The sequence below is a fragment of the Trichechus manatus genome, unplaced genomic scaffold (assembly GCF_000243295.1).
Source record: "Trichechus manatus latirostris isolate Lorelei unplaced genomic scaffold, TriManLat1.0 scaffold00100, whole genome shotgun sequence".
NCBI classification, from domain to species: domain Eukaryota; kingdom Metazoa; phylum Chordata; class Mammalia; order Sirenia; family Trichechidae; genus Trichechus; species Trichechus manatus.
In genome coordinates this window covers 5785157-5810849 of record NW_004444036.1, presented here as the reverse complement: position 1 = coordinate 5810849, position 25693 = coordinate 5785157, and the positions used below count along the sequence as shown (strand labels likewise).

General features: G+C 40.9%; 1 protein-coding gene across 1 annotated transcript in view; it reads left to right on the top strand.

Moving 5' to 3' along the window:
- Positions 1 to 3465: 3465 nt before the first annotated feature.
- The window catches only part of SMPX (small muscle protein X-linked), a 57702-nt gene continuing 35474 nt past the window's right edge, over positions 3466 to 25693 (top strand). The window contains exons 1-3 of the mRNA XM_004382844.1: positions 3466 to 3689; positions 7487 to 7543; positions 19378 to 19464. Of these exons, the coding sequence (XP_004382901.1) occupies positions 7505 to 7543; positions 19378 to 19464 (126 nt within the window). The 5' untranslated portion in view covers positions 3466 to 3689; positions 7487 to 7504. The remainder of the gene's footprint in view (positions 3690 to 7486; positions 7544 to 19377; positions 19465 to 25693) is intronic.

Genomic DNA, 25693 nt, shown 5'->3' with positions numbered 1-25693 from the left:
ACAAAAAAAGAAAAAAGAAATACCCCCAGGGATCACGCTTTGCGGCTGTGCAAACTGAGGAAGTAGCTCCCAAGCCGCACAGTACAGCCTGGCTAGAAGGGTCTCCCAAGCTGACAAAAGAAAAAGAAAACAAAGAAATGAATCAGAACAGAACAAATCAAAACAAATGAAGAAAAAAAACCCCGGGGGATCCCACCAGCGTGGTAGAGCAGGCCGGGAAGCAGTTCCACAGTAGAGCAGCATCTCACAGCCTTTCAGGAAGAAGCAAAGATGACACGCAGAACCAGGTATTTGAGAGAAAGGTGAGAGGTATGGAAGAAACCAACAGAAGCAGAAAAAAGCAACACCAGCAACAAACACGCAGCTTTCAAGGAGCCGGCTAGTGTGGGCGGGTTGAATCCAAGCGGCAAAGATTTGAAGCCAGTGCCTCCCAGCCAAGAAACTGTGGCCGTAGGAAGCAGAGGAGGTCGAGTGGGGTGAAGAAGGGTGAGGGGTGGGAAAGCGTGTATTGCTGGTTACCAGATGTTCTGTCTCCTGCTGGAAACTCCATGAGGCTGCTTTCTCGTACTCCCTGTTCACCAATCTCTGACAGGAGTCCAAGATGGCAAATCCGTGCTGAGTTAGCTGATAGGGGACCTCTGCATGTATCTCTCCTCGCTCTCTGTTCTCTGTCAGTTTCTGATTCCATTCGGTGCTTGGCTGAGTTGTTTATCTCTTCTTTTGATGGCTAAGGTTTCAGGATTGATGTTTGTGTCTGTTTGACTTAGTTTTTTGGGTCTTTGCTGTGGAGGGACGCCATGGTGCTTCTGTCTATAGCACCATGTTGGCCGGAAGTATCAATGCATCGTGATTACTTGTTTGATCAATTTCAGACTGCTAAAGTTGGTAAAAATCTTTAATTTCTTCATCTTTGACCTTAGTGGTTGGTGTGTAAATTTGAATAATAGTTGTATTAACTGGTCTTCCTTGTAGGCGTATGGATATTATCATATCACTGACAGTGTTGTACTTTAGGATAGATCTTGAAATGTTCTTTTTGACAATGAATGCAACACTATTCCTCTTCAAGTTGTCATTCCTGGCATAATAGACCATATGACTGTTCAATTCAGAATGACCAGTACCAGTCCATTTCAGCTCACTAATGTCTAGGATATTGATATTTATGCATTCCATTTCATTTTTGATGATTTCCAGTTTTCCTAGATTCATACTTAGTACATTCCACGTTCTAATTTTCAATGGGTGTTTGCAGTTGTTTCTTCTCATTTTGAGTCATGCAACATCAACAAATGAATGTCCTGAAAGCTTTACTCTATCCACGTCATTAAGATTGACTCTGCTTTGAGGAGGCAGCTCTTCCCCAGTCGTATTTTGAGTGCCTTCCAATCTGAGGGGTTCATCTTCTGGCACTATACCAGACAATGTTCTGCTGCTATTCATAAGGTTTTCACTGGCTAATTCTTTTCAGAAGTAAACCACTGGGTCCTTCTTCCTAGTCTGTCTTATTCTGGAAGCTCAGCTGAAACCTGTCTGCCATGGGTGACCCTGCTGGTATCTGAATACCAGTGGCATAGCTTTCAGCATCACAGCAACACACAAGCCCCTACAGTATGACAAACTGACAGACATGTGTGGGGAGAGGGAATTATGCTGAGTGAAATAAATCAATCACAAAAGGACAAATACTACACGAGACCACTATTATAAAAAACTCAAGAAAAGGTTTACTCAGAGAAACAATCTTTGATGATTATGAGAGATGGGAGGGGTGGGGAGGGGAAATCACTAACTAGAGAGTAGATAAGTGGTAACTTTGGTAAAGGAAAAGACAGTGCGCATTATAGGGGAAGTCCCCATAATGTGACCATTGCAAAGTCATAGAAACTTCATAGACACATCCAAAAGATGCCACCTTTTGTTTGGTGAGGAATTCTAAACACATGAGAGTAACCGAACGTATGGGGAAATATTACAGTGTTCATTGTATTCTCTTCTCCAGTATATATACCTCACTCTCTTTTGGTGCCATACGATCTCAAAGCATGATGTTTAAACTGAATTTTTAAAACATAATTCTCTTAACCAGCACATGACTAGAATGTAACCATTAACCACAATTATCTGCTGACCTCCTAAACTACCAGAACGTTGATTTTCTTTTCACTGACCTGAGAACAAGCCAACTGCTTCTGTTTGGAATGCATTCCACTGCAGGGAACAGAAAGTTGACTTCAGAGCCTTATACAAATTGGAGCTTCTTTTTCTCAAGCAATAAGAAGACTGGGAGGACATGGTTGCTGGATGTAGTTAAGGGGCTCAACCATGCTGTCTGCTTCTCAGACATGGGGCACACTTTCACCCAGTGGACAATTTATAAGTGGGCCCACTCTGTTTAATACTTCTACTGCAGGGAAGTTCTATGTAAAGGTAGTTTCAGAGACTGGAAAATTAAAAATAAGAGAAAGAAAAAAAAGTAGTGTTAAGAAGAGTGAGCTTATCATAGAGGTGAAAGTTTATTAGTGGTTTCCAGGTGCTGGGGGGAAAGGGGAAATGGGGCATTATTGCTTAAGGGGCACTGAGTTTCTGTGTGTGGTGATGAAAAAGCATCTGGGAATGGATAGTGGTGATAATTACACAACATGGTGAATGTAATTAATGTCACTGAACTGTACACTTAAAAATGGTTAAAACAGCAAATGTTTTATTATATATATTTTGCCACAATAAAAAAAAGCAGTTTCCAAATTTACAGAAAAAAAAGTTGGTGAGCATGTGCCTTAGGATTCAGCAGTGTTCTGTTTCAAAAGTTTTCTGCCTCCGACCCGGTCTTTGTCATATTTAAAATAGATATTTCCTCTTTGTGTTGTTTTGTTCTATTGTCTCATGTTCTCTGGGGACAAAATCATTGCCACCAGTAGAGGCAATATAGGGAGTGAGCACAGACTCTGGGGCCTGGAACTGTCCGAGTCTGTTGATAAGTTGACCATTTTTGACCTACAAAAAAGGCAATGTCATAGAGTTCAACATCATGTTATAATTATCATCATCTGGTGACCATTTAGTGAATGCTGCTTACTAAATAACTTTACCAGCTACCTAGTGCCCAGATGAGGGTTCCAACCCTGCCTGCTAGCCGGACCCCTGCTGACAAGCAGTGGCTGTGCTGCCTCCCCCCAGTTCTTATTGAACACTCTCATCTTCTGGCCTCCAGGTAATACATCTAAAGATAGAAACTTTTCCTACTTTTCGAACTTCACTATGCCCCCTCAGAATATGTGAGAAAATGCAGCCCACATCTTCTGGAAGATTAGGAGGGCAGTGAGATACCGTAGCCACCTCCCGGCTGACATTTGAGCCCTGCTTTCAGCGCGGTCAAGCCTTTCGGAGGCAGCCAGCGTATGGCTCGTATCAAACTATATTTAGGAAGAACAACTGTGAGCTATGACAGGAATTCTCTTTAACACTTAACCTTAAACTGAGCTCCCCTCCAGCCCCGAGCCTGGAGCAGCTCTTAATACCCGGTGAGGCACAGAGCACTCGAGCTATTTCAGCCACATGAAAAGCGTCGGAATTGAGATCGCAGCTCAGAGGACACCGGGCATCCCTTCCACCCTCCAAGAAGCCTTATATTCTTGCACCTGGCTGCTTGGGACTTTCCTTAGGCAGTAAACAAATAAAAAAAGCAGGTAAGCAGAGGGACCCAGATCTAGCAACTGGGCTTTCTAAAGGAAATTTCCTTGATAACTAACTTGAAGTGGCTGCTTAAAACTTTGTAGGCTTGTAAGCAGTGGGTGTAGCTTCCTGGTAAATTTACTGTTCATTGGTGGTGTTGCTGCTTCTGTTTTATAAATTGGGGTGGGGGGGAGGAGGGAGGCTGAAAGAATATTGAGCTAAAAGTAGTTTTCATTGACAGTGACAGTAACAAACTTTCCACCCTCCAGATATGGTGACTGTGACCCTGAAACTGCGCTGGCCAGGGTTATGGTTGGTCAGCTGCAGACTGATTTGGGCTGTAATCCTATAAATAATCAGGAGAATTTGGAGCAGAGAAAAGCTATAAGGCTAGTTCTGCGGTTTACCTAAACGTAAAGCATTACCAGAGTTGTTAACACAGCACAAGTTTAAAATGCTTTTCTCCTTTCCCTAAGCACCAGGCTTCGTCTCAGTGATAAAGTCCTATCAATGTTTTAGACATACATAGAATAATACTCTAGAACCATGTTGTGGAAAGCTCCATTTTGTTCCCAGTTTTCCCAGTACCCAGCAGGGCACAGGGCAGCGCTCACGGTCTCTTTCTCTGTGAGCACCAGGCTAGGAAGCATGGCAACGCTAAGAGTATCTCTTCCCTCTCGCGTATTTAAGGCAGAGTGAATAAGGAGTTAGTCAGTTCTGACAGCTGAACATCTTTCTACACCCTTCTCTGGAATTATTTTTAGCTGCAGGACAGATGATTTCCTTTGAGATTTAACTTTACCCATTTACTTGACCTTTAAAAACAACAACAACAACAACAAAAAACCAAACAACACAAAGCCCCTTATCTCCAAATATTGATTTACTCTGAATCCCTTATTAGATTAGTGACATAAATGTTGACAAAGTGTTAGTAAGTGCAAGAGTCTGATTTAGAAGTCAGATATTAGGTGCTGCCCAATCAAAAAAAATAGCGGGGGTATATGGTACTTGACTCAGCATATAGACCATTAAAGATCCCCACTGACTTCCAGAACTGCCAAGAAAACTCAGCCGTGCTAAGCTGGCAAGCATTTCCTTTATAGTATGGGCTTTGTAAAAGTCAATATATGCCTTGCCAAACTTTTCATGTTTCCAAATTTTAGCAAGAACCAGGAGACACAGTAATAGAGTCCTTTAGAGAGTCCCTCTTTGGATGGAAGCACGGGCCATCGTGTCTGAGACACATTTGCTTTTTTGGTCCTGGGACGAAGCATGCTGCTGAAGAAGGAAGGTGCATCCTACACTCTACATCCCTAACGGGGGTGAACTGAGGGCTAGGGAAACAGGCAGGAAACACTGTCTATTTTTATTCATCAGTGTGCTTTGCCCTGATTTCTCTGTGAATAATGAGGACAGCAGGAACTGCTGCTGAACTGATTTACACCAATGTTATCTAGCCTGTTGGTGAGCAATGAGAGTTGGGATCTGACCAACTTTCTATAAATGTCTGTATCGCAGATTAACATATATGTTAAGAAGGAATTTTGTATGCAAATGAGAAACCTTACAGGAGACAAGGCCCAAGGTCTATCCATCTGTTAGGCTCTGAGGTACACAAAAACCAGGCAATCCAGCAGTTAGTGCAATCCGTTCAATAAAAAAACAAAATCACCTTTTTTTAGCTAAATGCAATATAAACAACAGAATCATTCATGGCCTGATTTTTTTTTTATGTTTCAATCTGCTATGATAATAACATACAGAAATTTCCTAATTCCAGTGTTTCAAACCTATGGACAATAACTTTAAAAAAAGTTCTCAAGTGATATTAGTTATACTTTAGTTACATGCACAGATAATACTAGATGCGGAGATATTTAAAATCCTGTGAGAATTATTGTTTTGCATGACTTTTAATAGCTTTTGAGGAATAGAAACATTACAGATTAAACCACCAAGCTTTTCATTTTGGAATTGAGCTATGTGTCTTCGATACAAAAATTAAAAATCCTTCACTGACTCTTTAACACTACAGGAAGGACATCAATCTATCCAAAACATACCATAAAGCAAAATTCATCCCTGATGGTTCGGTTGTTTTGCTCTTCTATTTTTTAACCATATTAAGAATAATTCTACCTAGACCCTTATACATGGAGGCTTTGTCTATATATTACTAATACACTCAGGTGAAAACAATTTAAATCCTGTTGTTTTCATGTCTGTGGTTCCAAGCAACTATATATTTGGATACACTCATTATAGAGCTTTTTTTTTTTTTTAAAAAAAAAAAAAAGTATGATGTGATTGTTTAACTTCATATAGCAAAGCCAAGGATTTTGAAGATCTCAAGACTCAAGTGTATCGCAGAGTTTTTATCAGATGTTTTATCCCTACAAGGCTTGAGGAGCGGTCACTGTGTACATCCATCCTTATCCTGTACTTAAAGCTGCAGATAAGTACAATACCTAGAAGTCACTAGCTATGAGCAGTGGCAATAAAACAATAAATATTTGCGTGTGCTTCATAGCTCACAAGGCATTTTCAGGCACATTATGTCCTTTTTGTTGTTCCCACAACCTGTGAAGCAGGTAAAATTTAAGGAAGAGGAAACAGGTCTAGAAATGTTGAGTGACATTGCCCAGATTACACAGGATTTGTGGCAAATGCCAATCCTGTTCTCTCTGTAACTCTACCACTGTGACTGGTGTTGGAGTGTGAGACTCATTTCTGAGTGGCATCTACCCCAGAGTCACTATTTCATTTACTCCCTGGTTAATACGTACGCTCTCACCAACCAGTAGAGAGAACTCAGCCAACCTATTTGACAGTTTGGGTTTAAAAAGCAGCATGTTTTAACACGTGGAATGTTTAACTGTTTGATTGATCCTGTCAACATTTAATAGACCGAGCTATAAAAACATGTATCTGTGGGATAATAGGCCAGAGCTGGGCTGTTTCCTGCTACCTGAGGCGCAGTAAACTTCGGCCTACACCGCCAAATGTGCACTAGTCCCTGTGCTCTAGTCTCACGGATTGAAAGAAAGTGAAAGGCCTTTGGGATAGAAGTGCTTCTAGATCTTGGGGATCTGGCATGGTCACACAAGTCTTATTTGCCTTCTGAGACCGTTTTGTTAAAAGAGAACAAGACAGGTGAGGCTTGTCATCTGCCTGTATTTACTGAGCCTACGCACTGTGTGAGGTCCTCGCTGAGGGCACGTAAGATATACAGAGGTGAGAGACGTGGCCACGTCCTCAAAGTGTCCCCTAGGTTTGCTGGGCAGAAGGGACACACACATGGAGTAGAGAGCACAGCAGGAGTAAGACAGTGGCACAGGCCGTTGCTCTTCTGGTGTTCAAAGAGGAGGAGGTGGTCCCAGTGGACTCCCTAGCAGCCCAGGCAATAACCAACTCAGATCAAAAGTTCCGTTTCAGGCAGAGAGCTTCCAAGGCCTGACCAACAGTGTTTTATTTCCCACAGCCTCTTTGCAGCTCTCACAGAGGGTCAGGGGGGCAGGGAGGGAGATGATAGCGCCTTTCAAGTTTCTGATTGCCTATCATTAGCATCAGGGGTGAGGCATCTCAGCATTTCTCCTCCTGAATGATTTATCTGGGGGCTCTAGTGTTCCCTCTCCCTGAGGCATTAGGAAGGAGAGTCACTAAGTAACTTTGGAAACTGAGACTGAAAGAATATATGGCCTTGAAAGGGGTGATGGCCTAGTGGAATCATGAGTTAAATTCAAATTTATCAAGACCGAGAATCTGAATGCCACCACCTCTAACAGTTTCTTCCTTGTTTTTTTTTTAGGGATAAAACCGCGTAAAGATGTCGAAACAGCCAGTTTCCAATGTCAGAGCTATCCAGGTAAGTAGGCACATTTGCGTTTTAACATCAGCTCTGCGACTTCCAGCCTGTTTGCTTAATAAATCATGCTTTTTGAGATTGTTCACCCCTAACTGATGGTTAACTTCAAGAAGAAAAGAAAGTTCTTTATAAGGCTTGTAAGGTACAACTGAGAAAGGAGAAGCTGTTTTTGTTTAATTGTTCTGAATTGTAATACAAGCAGAGTTTATGAATGAGAATTAAATGATCTTCTACAAAATGTAGTGTGTATGTTTTCTGATATGTTTTTCTTGATGTGTATGTTTTTGATGAACTCACTGATAGAGAATTAAAACTCAATTTCTATTTTTATGTCCAGTTGAGTTTGTTGAGTCATGTTTAAAATACAACTTTTTTAAAATAACATCCTTTTGTAGTCAAGTGTTCTTCCCAAGGCTTGACAATTTATCTTTTAAAGCCCATGTGCTATTATTTTTCTTCAAGCCCTCCCAGCAAACAAATTCTCTGGTTATTTAAACTGACTTCAGTGTTACAAAAAGGGGAATTTTGAACACATACAATTATGAAAATAACTTGCAGTATTTGTTTTGACTCAGTTAATACTTAATATGTTATTTCTCTTCAGGGCTCCCTGTTTGACTCTGAAAAGGCTTCCCCTTTGGGACTTTTTGGGCACAATGCTCGATTGTAAAATTCCATCTTTCCTTTCCATCAACATGCAGCCCATCTTTGCTTTCTCCAAAGGAACTTTTAAACTTTTTTTTTTTCCTCTGGACTCTTCTGAATACCACAGGACATGTGGCAGTTGCTGAATATTGTTGATCTGATGCACCATTACGGCGCAAACACATTCACCAGTGGTGGACTGAATTTTGGAGGGGCGGGTGTGCAGCTGGGTAGTGAGTGCATCGTTGAGGGTTTTAGAAATTCCAGTACACCCCAGTGGTGGAGGTGGGTAGAAGGACAGCTCTATCCCTGTCATGACTAATGCATATCCTTAAATTGATGGAGTTCTTACATCGTAAGATGCATAACAACCTCCAGAAACCTATCACTGAACTACCTACCTACCAGGGAAGGACCTCTGCATTTGGCAAAGATTTGACTCCCATTGTCATGCTTAGCCCTCTGGTGTCCACCCAGTGCATCTGTGACATTCCCTTGTTGGTAGTGGAATTTATCTTGTGTCCCCGACCTGTGGGCATTCTTGAGCCTTTGAACCTTCTTTTGTACCCAGTGTGCATAGCGGTTAGTAGCATGAGCTCTGAAGCTAGATTGCTGGAGTTTGAATCCCTCATTCACCTTGTACTGGTTGTGGGATCACGGAAAAATTATTTTACCCCTCTGTGCCTCCATTTCCACATCTGTAAAAGGGGGATAATAGTACCTACCTCCTAGGGCTACATGTACAAGATGCTTAAAACCGCTCAGTAAGCACTCTTTAATTGTCAATAATTATAATAATTATTATTCAGGAATGCTTTATGTTAAAGTTATGATAAATAATACCATTTCATCACTGCATTTGAAGCTCCTAAAGTGCTAAACATAAAATTTCCTTTTTATTTTGCAGGACACAAACACATAGTCTCCTCTCAGGCTGCCTTTGCTTCTCTTCCTTTTAGTAAGCTAAAAGTATGTGGATTTTTCTTTCTTAGTGCTCCTTGGCTTCCCTCAAATCTACTCTGAAAATTCACCAGTATTTTGTTTACTAATTTTGACCTTGGCATATTTTTAGATTTGCAGTATTTAAAAAGCTGCTATTGACTGTTCTCAATAGCTGTTATTATACTGCACTAAAAAAAAAAAAAAATCCATCCATTCTACCGACAAAGGCAATTTGATGGTTCCTTATGGATGTGGTATTGCCTCTTTCAATATATTTTATGTCATGCAAAAAGCCTAATTTAATGCACATTCAAATGAAATATTATTTCTTGCGGCTAAATAAGATCTACACTATCTGATCTTTTTCTATCATCTTTGCAGTAGCCTAAAGTACAGTACATTAAATAAAATATGAAAATGGTTATACTCTACAAAATTGTTTATAGTAGAAACATCTAGGTTATGGTCTTGTCTGGAACAAATAGAAACCTCAGCTGATGAGGGAGTACCCTCATCGTGTAAATAGCACTTAAAGGCCTTAAATGTTCTACTCAACACACTGTAATTACCCCTTCTTCCTATTAGGATCTTATTTATCTCCAATCCAGTTTAACTGTCATTTCCTGGGTGCATAACATGTGCCAGACACTGTGTTAAGTGCTGAGTATACCAAGATGAATTGATACCTGATCTCTGTGTTTGAGGAGCTCATACTCTCCAGTGCTTACTAGCTCTGTGACTTGGGTCAAGTTATTTAGCATCTTTGTGTCTCAGTTTGCTTATTTCCTCATTTCTATGGGGAGATAATAACAGTACCTATCTCATAGGGTTTCTGTGAGGATTAAATGAATTTATACATGTAAGGGCTTAGGACCGTGCCAGGCTCATCATTATTGCTTAATAAATACTGGCTGTCATCCTCCTCCTCCTCCTCCTCATCTAGTTCAATAGTTCCCAAAGAGTGTCCCTTAGCATACAAATTTTATGGGATGTTAATTAAAGGGTTCTCTAATTAAGTGTTTGAGAAACACTGAGTTAAGCAATGTTGAACAGGTTCTTTACTGCAGAATTTCTCAGAGTCCAGAACTTGCTGATGGCATCATGTATTTCCAAGAGGGTAGTGACGTATGCAGTGTTTTCTAAACATATTGGATGTTTTCAATGAGTATCTTGCAGGATAGTGTTTTGCAGTGCAAACTTTGAGAAACAATGACTTAGGTCTCTCTTTTGTCTGGATGGAGTGAACTTAAGCCACTTTCAACCATACTGCTAGCAGCCAGGCATTTCGGGAGTTGAATTACTGCACCTATGTGCTTCAGACAACATGGAGCCAAACAGTTACAAATCTCTGCTCTGCCACTCACTCACTCTGTGACCTAAGTTACCTGGGTAGGGATGATCATACTTCATAAAGTTGTTATAATGAATAAACAAAATAATGTATGGCAAGTGCCTGCTTTATAGTGCAAAAATTCTTTAAGAGATGGCTCTTCTAAATATCCAAGTAATGTATGAAATCGCCTTGGGTTCTCTTCAACCGGTTCGATCTCCTCTGTACACCAGAATAAGAGGGAGGTCAGAACTAGATCCACCCTTAGAGGGGATGGACTGTTGTCTTTCACATCCACAGTGAAGAAAAGATGACATTTGAATTGAAAGGGGATTCTATCTAAGCCTACACTTCTTTTCAGTTGTATTAATTAAATCTCAGCCAGGGGCATAAAAACATCCTAAAGCAATCGGTTGATTCTTCCATAGCCTGGAGAGGGCCTTTGTCTCCTGAGCAGCTGATAAAGTTCTATTTCTATGTAAACCTTTTATGCAAAGCACCTATAGTAAATATTTTAGGCTTTGAGGGTCTCTGTTCCAACTACTTAGCTCTGCCATTATAGCACAAAAGCAGCCATAGACAACAGGTAAATAAGTGAATGTTCCAATGAAACTCCATTTAGAAAAGCAGGTGATGGGCTGGATTTGGCCCTAGTTTGACAATCCTGGTTCTGTACTCTCCAGGCCAGTTGTTAAATCTCATTCACTGCTGATGGGAACAGAGTTGCAACCAAGGAAACATCACCACACTAGGCCTGATCCTTCCAGATGAAAAAATTTGACATGACAGGTGGTAGGGGAAGCTAGAGCTGCCTGGACACCTAATCCTATCAGCAATCTGCTTGGCAACTTTCTCTGATGAGACCAAGTGACACCAGCCACTAGCAGCACCTGCTTGTTCTTCCCTTTCTTCCTGAAGACACCTCCTCTGGGAACCACTAAAGGCCTCCCCAGAGCCTCAACCTACCCAGAGCCAATCTTCTCTCGTCTTTTCTTGCCACTTTTGATCCAAGTAAGCTAATCAATTATTTGTTCTCTCCCATGAGATCTGAGAGCTTCGTAGTTTAACAGAAAAGAGTCCTGTGTCCTAGTCTTAGCTCTGCTATGTGACTTCACCATTCTGATCCTCGTGATCTGCAAAGGGAGGGTGTTGGATAAATGACCTCTAAGTCTCCACCCTACTACTAATAGTCTAGAACGTCTTGCGAATAACTTCTTGAGGCTTATTATTAGGATGATAATAATAGCTATAGCTAATTCAGGGTTTACTATGTACTTGGCATAGTGCAATGAGATTTCCACGGATTATAATGGAAGGCCTGGAGAAGTGAAATAAATCCAGAGTTACACATCTTGTAAGTAGGAGAGTCAGGACTCGAACCCAGTTGTTCGGTTTGATCCCAGTGCTGTCTAGTCTCATTACTTACCACCCCCACCCTTGGCACAGAGAGTAAGGATGGAGGAGTGGGTGTGGACCGTCCAACGGGTAATAATAAGTACTAAGGCAAAAAGCCCATCTGCTGGGTGTTACTTGAGGGACAATTATCATTCTCTGGATACTGGGTGCCTCCCTTTTAAAGAACTCAATCAACCGTTAGAAACAGTCTGAGCATTTCAGTGAAGAAGCGAATAGCCTACAATGTTTGTTGTTGGTGTTGTTAGTTGCCATCGAGTCAATTCTGACTTATGACAACCCCGTGTGTGCAGAGTAGAACTACTCCATAATGTTTTGAAGGCTGTGACCTTTCAGAAGCAGATCACCGGCCTGTCTTCCGAGGTGCATATGTGTGGGTTCAAACTGCCAACCTTTCAGCTAGTAATCAAACACTTAACCTTAAATTCCTCTTAAAAGCACTTTGGCCTGAAGTAAAAAGTACAAAGTAAAATGACTCAGTGACAGACATGGTCTTGAAATACAAACACCCGTGTCTACTGAACTACCAGCTCTCTGCTTAATTGACTTAATCAAGGTGCTTGTGAAACTAAATCTAGCTCCTTTATTATACATTTTAAAAGAATGATTACATGAGCCCTACACCATTAGTGAGTGCGTGGCTTCTTACAATGGGAAGTTTTCCATTGCTACCCAATACATGTGCAGAACAGACTGTTTTGATGCCCCACTTTCTAGTACTTATTTTCCCTCCCCACCTTTTATCATTGCTCTTCTACCCTCTACTGCCCAGGGCATAAATGCTCCATGGAAGAAGAAGGCAGCCTGATAAAAATATTTACAGACAGGCATTATGGACTCTAAGTCTTTCCTGTCTAGGATTTCTAGTTTAGAGAAGATTCCGGGTAAACGACAATCCTTGGTACGAAGGACTAGACTATCACAACCCATGGCTGGTCGGTTAATCAAATACACTGATTAAAGCTAAGAATTATAAAAATGATACATGCATTCCTTTGATATTTTATTTAAATTTAAAACATGAAAAATGAATCTTCATTTGCCATTTATTTGAATGTACAGCCAAGGCTGTTCTTTGATCAGGGATCTACTATCTCTTTTTTATACAAATCACTACAATATATTGTTTATGATTTCCAATGTGAGTTTCTTTAAAGTGTAGCAATAACTTAAAGCCACTTGTAAAGAAATTGAGAGCAGGATCTTTCTGGGACAGGGACTAAATTGTTCCCAATTGTTGTCTCAGCCACACCTACTTTGACAGTGATTTTTTAATGCAGCCTGTCCAAAGCATTCAGCATAATTTTTATAGAAAAACTCTTTTTACACCCACGATTCAGTTGTTTGTGGAATGTTTCATGAAATTACATAATTAGAAAAAAAGTTCAACTGGCGTAAACAGGCTTAACCAACTCTTCGTTAGCATAGAGTTCAGCAAGCTGGGGCAGAATTGAACAGAGGTTCTACGGAATCCCCTCCCAGCCTTGAGCATTCAGAGGGCTGTGGGCCATCAGTGCGCATCCGTCCCTTGTCTCGGGGGCTGGGGAATGTCAGAGAAAAGAGCTTCTACTAGACTAAGTTTCTTCACGTGTAAAATGAAGGGATTGGATGGCGTATTCTCACAGTCCTTACCAGTACCAGGATTCTATGCAAATAGGAATTACCAGCACTGGAATGCCAGGCTTCAGTGAGGGAGCTATCTTAGGGCCCTGAAGTTACACTCCATGGGTGACTCTTATTTATGCTCTATAAAATCACTGCAGGCCTGCATATTTATTGAAATTTTCTAAGACGATAGTCGAAATGAATGAAAAGAATCCCAGTCCCACCTCTTACCTAGTTAACTATCTAGGTCTGCAGTTTAACTTCTCCGATCCCTGTTTCCTCATCTATAAAATGGGAATAATGATAACATCAGCCTTGCCCACGTCAGTGTGCTAGTAAATGAAATAAAGTATGTGAAGATATTTCAAACTATAAAGCACTTTTTATTAATTGTTATAAATAATTACAATGTGACTGAAAACTAACAGAAAACATAAAAGCTACTGGTCAGGAACCTTACTGTTTATACATTTGGTCAGTAGCTAGTAGACTTCTTAATATAGTTTCTCATTTGAGTGTCATGCCAACTTTTGTATGGCTTATTATTTTTCCTGGTATGAGACTGACAATAGTTTGTCTCTCCAGTCTGTGGGGGGAGATCTGATCTGACCTGAAGGGAGCAATCTGACTCTCCAGTGGGCTCAGTGCTGCCTCCAGCTAATGATCTCTACTGCTCTGACCAGGGTTCCTTATTTGTAACACAAGGCAAACAGCCACATGCGGGTAAGAAGATGTCATTTTTTGATGCTGACATTCACAAGCACTTCAGAAATATAACCTGTCCCCAACCAATTGAGCATGTTATTTTAATAGCTGTACAGTACATTCTTGAAGTCTGCTTTTCCCTGGATGACGAGACTAATGTTGAGTCATTCAGGAAATTACTGAAGAGAACAAAAAGTGTTTAGAACAGAGAAAAAAAGAAGCCTTCAGTAAGAGACATTATGGGTGAATAACAGTGGCTGAGTGGGAGTTTCTCAAAATTGTACTGAGTGGGGAAGTTTTGTGTGTTCTGAATCCACTCCATATTTCAAGAATCCCTAAAGACAAAGCAGCTATGCATTCTAGTGATGCATGATTGTGTGTGTGTGTGTGTGTGTGTGTGTGTGTCTTAATAGGGCTATGTTTTAGTTGGCAGGGGTATGTGTGTGTGTGTGTGTGTCTTATTTTAGGCTAATATATCAAACAATAATCACATTTTCGAATCACCTAGTGAGAAAACGCCTCTTTCTGAACGTTTTCTGTGAAGATGCTATATGTCTCAAAATGTCATACCCTGCTACATTCAGAAAAGGAAGAGGACTGTGAGAATAGGAAAGAGAAAAAAAAAAAAACCCACAAAAACAAAACAAACAAACAAACAAAAAAAAAAAACACTGCAAAATGCAACCCTATAGAATTTTCTCTGCCTGTGGAATGAGAGAATGGCAGTGGGGGAGGCTATCAGTTCTGGCAGGAGCTGCTGGGGACCTTTGAAAACTAAAGATAGAATCAGTGGGGGATCATCCCAAACAAATAGACAATGAGAGGAAACTCCAAAAGCCGGCACTGTTCACAAAACTCACAGTCGGGTAGAAAAGGAGAGCCTGAAGGAGGGTAAAAAGGGAGGGGGAAATAAGAGAACAATGCTGTGGAAAGCAAAGTTGGACAGCAATTGTCAGTACCCAGTGGCTGGCAGCTATCAGAATCCAATCCACTGGGGAAAGAAGATGTCATTCCATTGTAAACCACACAGGAGTGGCTGTGGAGGGAATATTGTTTCCAGAATCCTCTGGGCTCAAAGCCTGGAGCCAAGCAGGAGAACAATACAAATAATTAAGGGTGTAGTGGAATTAACTTACGGGGAATTCTTTCTACTTTTCTTCACCTGGTGAGATCAAGTGTAGTATTACTTTCACATCAGATAGGTCTTCTATCAGGGAACTGTATCCTGTTCTGGCAAAAGATGATCTAGTAGATTTTTTCCACTCCCAACTTCAAGGATGCAACAAATTATGTATAGCTTGGGAAAGTGATGCACCAGGTCTGCTGTGTCGGGGGTGTGTTTAAAAATATCTAACATGAATAAACATCACGGAAGGAAAAGAAATACAAGGGATTGCATTACAAAAGGAAAAAAAGAAGAGCCTGCTTCCTTTGCATTTATACAGAACCTATACAGAGAAGGAACTCCAACCTTACATCAACTTTAGGTCATTCATTAGACTTTTTTTGTGTTTGTTCATTCCTTCCTAAAAAGTTATTTCATCATTCCAAACCCATTTTGAGTAGCAAATACCACACCCAATTTGCAGATGTAAAAAGCAAATCATTGAGTAGGTATTTTATTTGCGTTCAAGCACAGAGCAAGTCAGTGAAAGAATCAAGAATATGATGCAATTCTCTCACCAATAAAATAAAAACAGAGAGCTACAGGTCTACATGTTCATCAAATTCAAGTTATAAGGAATTTTTCTTATGACTATAGTCTATAATTTGTCAAATATCACTGCCCTACAATTATATTAATGAAACCTAATTGTCTTATTATTAGTGTATGTGTGTCACAGTTTACAAAACACTCTTTCTACGCTCCCTTACGGGTGTACATTAATGTTTAAATACTCAACACGTTTTTAGGTTGCTTTGGTTCCTGTCGATATTTGCTGTCAAAACCCCATTTAGGTTCCTGATTTCTTTGAGTGACGCTTTAAAAAAGAAAAATGTCTCCATGTAAGAAAGTCAATGAGTTAATGGCTCATTTTTCAATATGGCTTTTCTTTGGTACCTATTGTGGCATTACTCATTTTGTGTGCCCCCTTTTGAAGGCCATTCTCAAACTGTAAGTCTGCCATTTTAGAGCTGGTTTAGAGAATCTTAGAGTTGGTTAGAGCTCATTTTGGTCAAGAGACAAGGGCTCTTTAGAGCCTGGTTTGGTAGAGTGAAAAGGTCTGTCCCTAAAATCAGGCACCTTTGATTGGGAATCCTGGCTTTTCCTCGTACTATTTGTGTGACTTTGAGCAAATAAAGCTCTTTGAGGCTCAGTTTCTTAATTGGTAAAGATGATAATACTAACCTCCGAAGTTTGTTGTGATGATAGAGTTGTTGTGATGACTTAGGCTAAACTTGTGGTTTTTTGGTTTGTGTTTTTGGTGGATAAGGTAGTTTGTGGTGGATGGGGGGTTAACTACTGCCCCACACACTCACCACAAGGTTAAGATGAAAGCTAGTCTCAGACCAGCCTGATAAAAATATTTACAGACAGGCATTATGGACTCTAAGTCTTTCCTGTCTAGGATTTCTAGTTTGGAAAAGATTCCAGGTAAATGACAATCCTTTACATATTCCCTTACTGAAAACTACAACCTATTACAGAGCATGCACACTTAATTAAATGGGTTACTTTAGCAGTCAAGTCTTTCAGAAACAGTATGTTAAGTTGAATTCACTATTAGGAAGATGTCCCCTGGAGATGCTTAATAAATGGGTTGGGGATAGTGATGATCTAACTAAACTTTTAAGTGATTAACCTTCTCCCAGATAATCTCTGTGTAGACTCCCCCGGCCACTTGCTTCTAAACTGTAGCAGTAGAAATAGTCTATTGGTCCAGTGTAGATCAACTTCTGTGCATCTTCCTTACATTGTTTTGATCTTCTGATTTCAGGACCTTAACAATATTTCATTAAATTTAAGAAACTATCTATTATAAAACACTATTATTTTATGTCCTGCCAAGAAAGAAAACAAACGTGCCAATTAAAATTGTAAGACCTCATTGGTTGTAAGACATTCTGATTTCAGAAATATTAAAAGAAATGCATCTTGGAATTTATGAACTATGGTGCCATATTTGCCACTGTATTTGTTTTTCCTGTTGTCTTATGTCCCCTCCTCCTCCCACTCTAAATCACCTGATACTTTCACTACACAGAGGAATAGCATAAAAGGCTCAGCTTTAGGTTTTCCAAAATGCTTCCCTCTAAAATAGTGCTGCACGTGTATTCTAGCACATATAGTACAGGCTGATCAAAACTACTTCTTGGCTACTTGGCCCCAGGAATGGCTCTATGGTGACGTATCTCTCTTGTTGTCTGTCTCAAACGCTTTGGATCTATTTTCTTCCTGTGGGATCAGCATTATTTTAGTAGGGAGGGGTGTTTCAAAGCCCTTAGGTGAAAAAAGTTACTTCCTGTTCTTGATGAGCCCAGAACATAGACTTGCCATGTTGTATGAACATGCATGAACATGGACACTGGATATTTCCTGTGTTGTGGGTTAAATATTCCCTTGGCAAAAGAGCTCGTACCAGGCAATTCCTAATAATTTCTTTTGGTGTGATACTATAATCATCCAATCTGTGACATAAGGTAACAAAATATTTTGCTGCCTTTGCTCAGGCATCATTTTCATGCATAACATCAAAATGAAATTTCAACTTTTCAAGCCCACATAGACGATTACTCATAAGGCAACACTTTATCTTAAGAGGATAAAAATTGTGTTCTACTTTAAAAAAACAGTTTGTAATGCTTGTTTTATGTGAGTGATACTACTGGTTGAAGAAGTTTTTGGTCTGCATTAAATATTTTTGCTTTTTGATTTCAAACCAAATATGGACAAAATTCAAATTTCCATATTCTCTTCCTCAAATTCAAATTACAATGTGAGTACATTATAGGAGCCCTGGTGGTACAATAGTTAAGGGCTCAACTGCTAATTGAAACGTTGGTGGTTGGAACCCACCAGCCACTCCAAGGGAGAAAAGACCTGGCGATCTGCTCCCATAAAGATTATAGCCTAAGAAACCCTATGGGGGAGTTTTACTCTGTCACAAGGGGTCACTATGAGTTGGAATCGACTTGAGGCCACCTAACAACAACAATATTCCTTATATAATTTAAAGGTTAGAGTATTTCATGTTTACTAGATCGTACTTTATGTTTACCACTGATGGAGATTAGTATGTTATCTTAATGACAAGAATTGTGATACAAAGGGCACTTGACTTTTCTATCGCTCTCCTTACTCACTGATTCATACAGTTGTGGGTTGGGGAGAAGGTAGAAGAGTGTCAATTATAGAGACCTAAGGAGAGGCTAAAGAGTCCTGGTGATGCGGTGGTTAAGCACTTGGCTGCTAACAGAAATGTTGGTGGTTGGAACCCGTCAGCTGGAGAAAGATGTGGCAGTCTGCTTCCATAAAGATCACAGCCTTGAAAACCCTATGGGGCAGTTCTGTTCTGTCCTATAGGGTCGCTATGAGTCGGCAATGGGCTTGGTTTGCTGCAGGACATTATGGAAAGGAGGAGGAGGGTTAGGAGGTGTGAATGCCGCCTTTCCCCCTTGGTAAATCTGAAGGAGCCTGAAGGAGGGCTTAGGTGCAGAAGGCATGCTGCACATGCTCTTTCCTGCTTTCCTAAGCATTATGTGTTCCCCATCCTAGAGAGATGAAAGTTTTCAGCACCACAAGAAGGCCACAGCCAGAACAAACTATCTTCAAAATGGATTCTCGACACCCATAGTGATCCTGTAGGGCAGAGTAGAACTGCCTCAGGGTTTCCAGTACAGAAGCAGATGCCACATCTTTCTCTCGTGGAGCAGCTGGTGGGTTCAAACCACCGACCTTTCAGTTAGCAGCCCAGCACTTAACCACTGTGCCACCAGGGCTCCTTCTTCCATTCAATAAGGGATTCTAAAACCCCATGCAGATCTAAGGATAGGCACCAGAAAAATGTAATAAATGGAAGCCAGATTTTCCTTTGCATATTTTTGTCCTGTCTTTATAGCAATTTTCTTGTAGTAAAAAGCTCTGATGATGTAATTTTCAAATGTGTTTTTCCTCACAAATGATTACCGTCTCAGAGTGTCATCGCAACTTCTTTCTTTTCTTGAGCTAAATCTTCCCTGTTTTCTCTTTTAGGCAAATATCAATATCCCAATGGGAGCCTTTCGGCCAGGAGCTGGGCAACCCCCCAGAAGAAAAGAATTTACTCCTGAAACGGAGGAGGTGAGGACAAGATAGCTAGCAGAGCTTAGCACTGTTTTTCCCTCTCAAATCCTCACTAGAGGGGGGCTGAGGCGTGGCCAAGGCCGGTTTTTCCAGGCAAGAGAGGGAGCAAGGAACTATGATACAGTATACACATTTCTTTGGTTGCCTTACTCAATCAGCTGTGAAACACACTGCCCCTCCTTCCCATCAGCCAAATTTCCGTGCCTGGCACAGGTCCTTGAAGATACTGAGTTTAACATCTAGTTTGTTGACTGGTTGTGTGTGTCTGTGTAGGAGCAGAGTCTTTCCAATGTCTTGGTCTAGCAGTAGTCACCAGATTGACCAAGTTTTCCCTCCTGAGATTGGTATCTCACTGAGCAGGATGTATTTAGTACAATTTCTGATGAGGGATGAACCCAGGTGGGAGCACAGGGAGTAAGCCTGTTAAATTACTTGTGGTTTCAAACAAAAAAGCTCCATCTCTGTATAGACCCTTTGGAAAGAGGACTTTAGGAGGAAGTCTATCAAGCATGCATTTCTGTACTTCCCCCTTTCTAATTCTTCTCCCCCAAATTCAAGTGCCTTGTCTGCTAAAATGGAGCTCAAAATTGCTAAAATTAATAACAAATACAACAAATAGAGAAGAGCTCCCTCCCCAGATGTTTACATTTCTTCCCCAGTCGTGACTTTTCTGATGAAACCAGTAAGATCTGATTCTGGGAAAAAAAAATTAAGATTTTAAAGCATTTCATTAGCATAAGACAAGGGAAACGGAATTAAATAAAACCACGAGGCATAGCATACTGTACTTCATTTTTTAAAAAGGCGTTTTAATTTTGCAGGTGGCAATTTTGTTTTTTGTCCCAAAAGAACACCCATCACCATTTTGAAGTTTTCTAATAAAATTTGGCTGCCCTGTATCTAACCTTTTCTTCCAGCAAATATTCCTGATGTGGTCCTAAAGTAGTGGTTCCAGCCTCCTATCAACAGAAAGATAATTTTTGAAAGGAGGAGATGGAGTATTTGAGTGACATTGCCAAGTTCTGGAATTTCAGCCACTAAGTCACCTTTGATGAATAAAAATTTTGAGCATACCAGTTGAAAAGACCTGGCCCTACTCTGCTTTTATGGCGACACATTCTCAAATTTCAAGGCTGCTAACTTTGCCATCAAGTTTACTCATGATCATCAGCTCTCCCTCTGGGACTTTGGTCAAGTATTTCTGAGTATGTGTCTGCAAAGTAGGATCCCCTCCCTTCCTTAGAGGGTGGCTGTGAGGGAGGACTCTGATATAATGGACATAGCCTAGGAGGTATTCAATAAATGCTTGTTCATTGATTGATCTAATTATCCAGTTTCCATGAAGAACTCCTGGGCCTATTATTTTGCTTGTTGTAAGAAAAAGGTATGGGAAGATGGAGGGGCAGTGGAATTTTCCAGACACCTCCATTTATCTGTACTTAGATTATCTTCCTGTGCTTCCTCTTAAGCTGTGTCTGCCACTGTCATGGCGATCAGTCGGAAAGAAGCTTGACCTCTTTTCTCACTAAATGGACTGATCTATCAGTTTTTTGGGTAATCACATCTCATCTTCCCTCTGTGGGAGAGATGGCCCTTGGTTCTCTTCTGTATACCTGGTACATTCCTCCACACAAGTGTCCCAGTAGGGGAAGCACTTTGCTCTCACTCTTGCATTGTCCCCAAACTGATGGTTCCAGTACATCCTGAAAGTTGGTTTAATAGCCGAGAACTAATTTAGCCTGGTTTATGAATACCTACTTTATGACCAACCACGTATACAAATGGCCAACCGATAGTCTTCACTGGATGGAGGGACTGAGGTAGCCATAGAAACCCAGAGGTCAGGAGCATTTCTTGACCTGCTACAGCTTTCACACAACCGAAGTGGGTGTGCGTGGGGTGGAAGGGTGGTGTGAGAGGTGGTATTTCCTTACCATAAGACCAAAACTGAACTCTCAGGACTTGTGGAGTCTTAGGGAAGAAGCAGGATCTAATGATCCAAGTTCTGGGCTGGACCTGAGAATAAGTTTCTCATGGAAACAACATTGTAAGGCAAGTAGTTAGGCAGCTTGGCTTGGCTACAATGTGGGTGAAGTAGGATTTTGTAGGTTGGCTTGAGGCCCCAACTACCTTTTGTGGGATAGTTTGAATGGGAAATGGAATCTGAATGTAAAATAACTTATGCTGTTGTTAGGTGCCATTGAGTCAGTTCCGACTCATAGCGACCCTATGTACAACAGAACGAAACACTGCCCGGTCCTGCACCATTCTCACAACTGTTGCCGTGTTTGAGTCGTTGTTGCAGCCACTGTGTCAATCCATCTCGTTGAGCATCTTCCTCTTGTTTTGCTGACCCTTTACTTTACCAAGCCTGATATCCTTCTCCAGGGACTGATCCCTCCTGATAACATGTTCAAAGAAATAACTTATACACCCATATTTTTTGTTATCGTCCAGTTTGCAAGCTTGAAATTACTTACTTTCTTAGATTTGTGATCCGTTGCCTAGCCTTCCATTAAGATAATTTCTGTATGAAGTGGAGAGCATAACATACCATCCCTGAACAGAACGGGCTACCTCTATCACAGTCAGTAGGTGCCCCATCTAAACTTGGGAGGTTTTTGATCATGAAACCCTCTCAGGCATGAAAAGGATACATCTCAACAGGAAGCTAGGACCAGTCTTAGGCTGTCTGACAAGGCCTGTGCTCACTGTCTGTGTCTCCGGCCCACCTATGGTCTTCAATGAGCCCTTTGCTCTGCTCACAGAGCTGGAATACACCCTCCATCTGCTTGGCCCAGCCAGATTTTGACATGTGCCTGTCACAGAGGACTTACAGACAAATATTAATAAGCAGGCTTGGTCTTTTGCATAAGACCAGGCAGCTGGTTGCTTGAAGTAGTTTGAGGGGTATTAACAAGTCCCTACCCTGACTCTCAAATCTCTCTTTTGGACTGAAATTCTGTCATTATTAGGCCAGAAAGTATCACGTTGGGATTTTCTGTTAATTAGTTCTCTCCCCACCATTACAAGGTGTAAACACATCATTTAAGCATCACTTCCTAGCTGGGTGGCCTTGGGCAATTTTCTTAACCCTTGTGCTTCAGTTTCTTCATTTGTAAAATCAGGATAAAAATAATAATAGTACTTGCCTAATAGGGTCGATGTGAGGATTAAATGAATAGTACATGTAACTTAGAACAGCAAGCAGTGTATATGTTTGCTATTATTATTGTCTTCAACTTTTGAGCAGGAATGAGAAGATCAGACTGCATTGCCCTAGACAGGCGACTTCAGGGGAAAACTCAATTGGGCAGCTAGTAGTAAAGAGGGAGATGAAAGAGCAATAGCTGGAAAATGGTCACCATTTTGCCAAATTTGACAAATATTTGGTCACCCTCAAAGGAAACGTTTCCCTTCACGATAGCCATTCTGGAACTGGGTTTATATGATGTTGTGGTTTATGTGGCTTCTCTCATACTCTCTTTGTCTAAACCAATGAATTTCTTCCATGTCCCCTTCTCAATTCAAATATCTGCTTAAGAAAGAAAAAAAGAATGTGCCTAGCCATATGGGACCATCTGGAACCCTGTTTGGCCATGCCTTTAATTAATTTTAATTCTTGTAGTAAGGCATTCATAGAAGAAATGGAATCTGATTCCCATTATGTTTTAAAAGGTGAGAGGAGATTCAGTTAAGAAAATGTACCACCACTACCCTCTTCCTGAGTCACTATCATAATGTCTAATTATTAAATATATCCATTTATACTTTTCTATTATATGCAGCCTTACTAAATCAAGTGCTAAAAGTCTTACCTTGATAAATAATAATAAAAAACACAGTCCATTGAGGTTTTAATAACTTGAAAGGAAAGTGGCTAATATTAAATATTATCATTATTAATCTGTGTATGCTCACATAATAAATCTTTGCACCTGTATGTACAACTACACACATTGACTTTATATGTTAACTTTGCCAATATATCACATTTTGATGTTAAAAGATAGTGAATGTGTCTTACCCAGGAACTTAACAAAAGGAATAGGAGACATTTTTCTCCTTCATGCTTCTTTATTAAGCTCTACCCACCTAACAACCATGGGAACATTTGTAAGTGAAGAAACATTTTTCATCTCACTGCTATACACATTAAAAAAAAAAATAACCACCACTTGCTAGCCTTGTTAAAGATTTCTTTCCAAAAGCCTTGCAAAGAACATTTTGGAATACATAGTCCTCCACCTGGATAATTAACTGTTTTAGTGATTGCTTCTACATCTGCATTTATAAATGAATGAATTTCGCGTATGATAAAAGAGCTGATCCTATAGCTCTGTATGTTGACCTAGGGAAACAATATTTTCCAGATCTTTACGATGGGCATGGTCTACATTAAGTTAATTTATCATTTTGTGTGGGTGACACATGTTTGCTATTTTATCAGCTCTGTGCCAGATTCAGAAAAGATGACTATAGGAAAAACCATTAGCCCTTAACAGAGGAACAGCACTTCAATATTTTATATTTCTACTCATCCCCTCAAATGAGCAATTTAAAAACATTTCTACAAAGGACGTGTCTACCAAGTAACTTGCTGGAGTTTGGGGAAGCTTGAACACTTTCTTCCTTTTCCCTTTGGGTTGAGAACAAGACAGGAGCCAGCTGGGGACTAAAACACAGCATAGCTTTAATGCCTAATTACAGGCTCCCTAGTTCTGCTGGGTGGGGTATAGGGCTTGAACCTGAGGCAAAAATACTGGTTCTTGTTTCATTCTCCCAGAACCCTATTGGTTCGCCCAATTGTTGGTCAAGCAGATGGAGCTCTGCAAGTCTCTTCTTGCATGGGTGATTGTGTTAGTCTGGGTCCTCCAAGAAGCAGACCCAAAGATGAGATTAGACAGGAAGGTATTTACTGGAGAAAATACCTGTGAGGAAAAATGGGAGGGAGCCGCAGGAGTCTGGGAGAGTTGTCAGACCACCAGTGATGTAGGCTCGAGAAAGGGAAGGAAATGGAGAAGAAACGGGCAGGAAGGAAGGTTGGGCAGAAACACCTTAGAGTGCTGTGCTGCTGTGAGAAAATTCCCAAGACCATCAGGGAGTCCATGAGCCAAAGTTGTTCACCAGAGGAGTCCCACGCCTCCCAGGAATGGGCCTGCCTTCCTGTGCCTGCTGCCCTCAGCCATTGGCGGGAGCAGCCGTGGGAAGCATGACCTCACCGTGGAGATGGAGATGGGTGGATTTCAGGGTGAAGCAGCTGGGGCTGTCATTCAGTTCCCTTCCCTGCAGTAAACTGATCTGAGAGACATGTTCTCATGGCTGCCACGGTGATCAAATGTTCCTCCATACCTTCCTTCCAGAGCAGCAGAGAATATGCCACCCCCAGCAAATATGAGGAATGGAGTAACAATGAACTTTCTTCTGTAGTAATGACTTGGAATTTTATAAGCCACACATAGCAACTGATTTTATTATTATATAGTTACCGTACATGTATGTGGTGCATGTACATAGAGGCATAGATTTGTCACTATGGTACAGTCTCAGGATTGATCAGGTAAACAACAATCAACAAGCTGAGTTATGCACCACTCTGCCACGCCTTGGAGCAGCCACAAAAAAGTATAGGATGTGGTCCTGTCCTAAAGCTGCAACATAAAACCTTAAATGGGAGGGCATTTGAAACACTTCCCAAAGCAGGAGGGGAGCGCAGGGGCTCCTCTGTCATGCCCTCTCACGCCCTCCCTCTTGCCCATATTCAAAGACGGATTGCTCATATCAGTTTTAGTTTATTTATGCTTCCCGAAGATGTCACTGCAACAAAGGCTTTCAGCCCCTGCACCCCAGCCCTGCATTCACATTCTACAAATCCCAGCTGTTCAGGCATACTATGCTCATATAATACCATGTTAACTTTGATCTTGTAAGTTTCTTCTCTTGGAAACACCAATCCTTTTAACTAGTGGTAGTTTTTATGAGTTATCAGACTCTAAACAGTACTCCATTGTTTTCTAAGTTGTGTGGAAGTCCCTTGTTTTCTTTTCCCAACTTTATTCCACATTCCTCTGTAAAATTCAGGAGATCTCACTGGAACTCTGAGGCTGTCTCAGCAGCACAAGAGGAAGTCGCGGTGCCAGAATCACACTCAGACATGATTCTTGCTTTAATTTCTTTCTGGTTCATGTCCGTGACCCAGGGAGACCAGATGTCTTCTTCAAAGAGT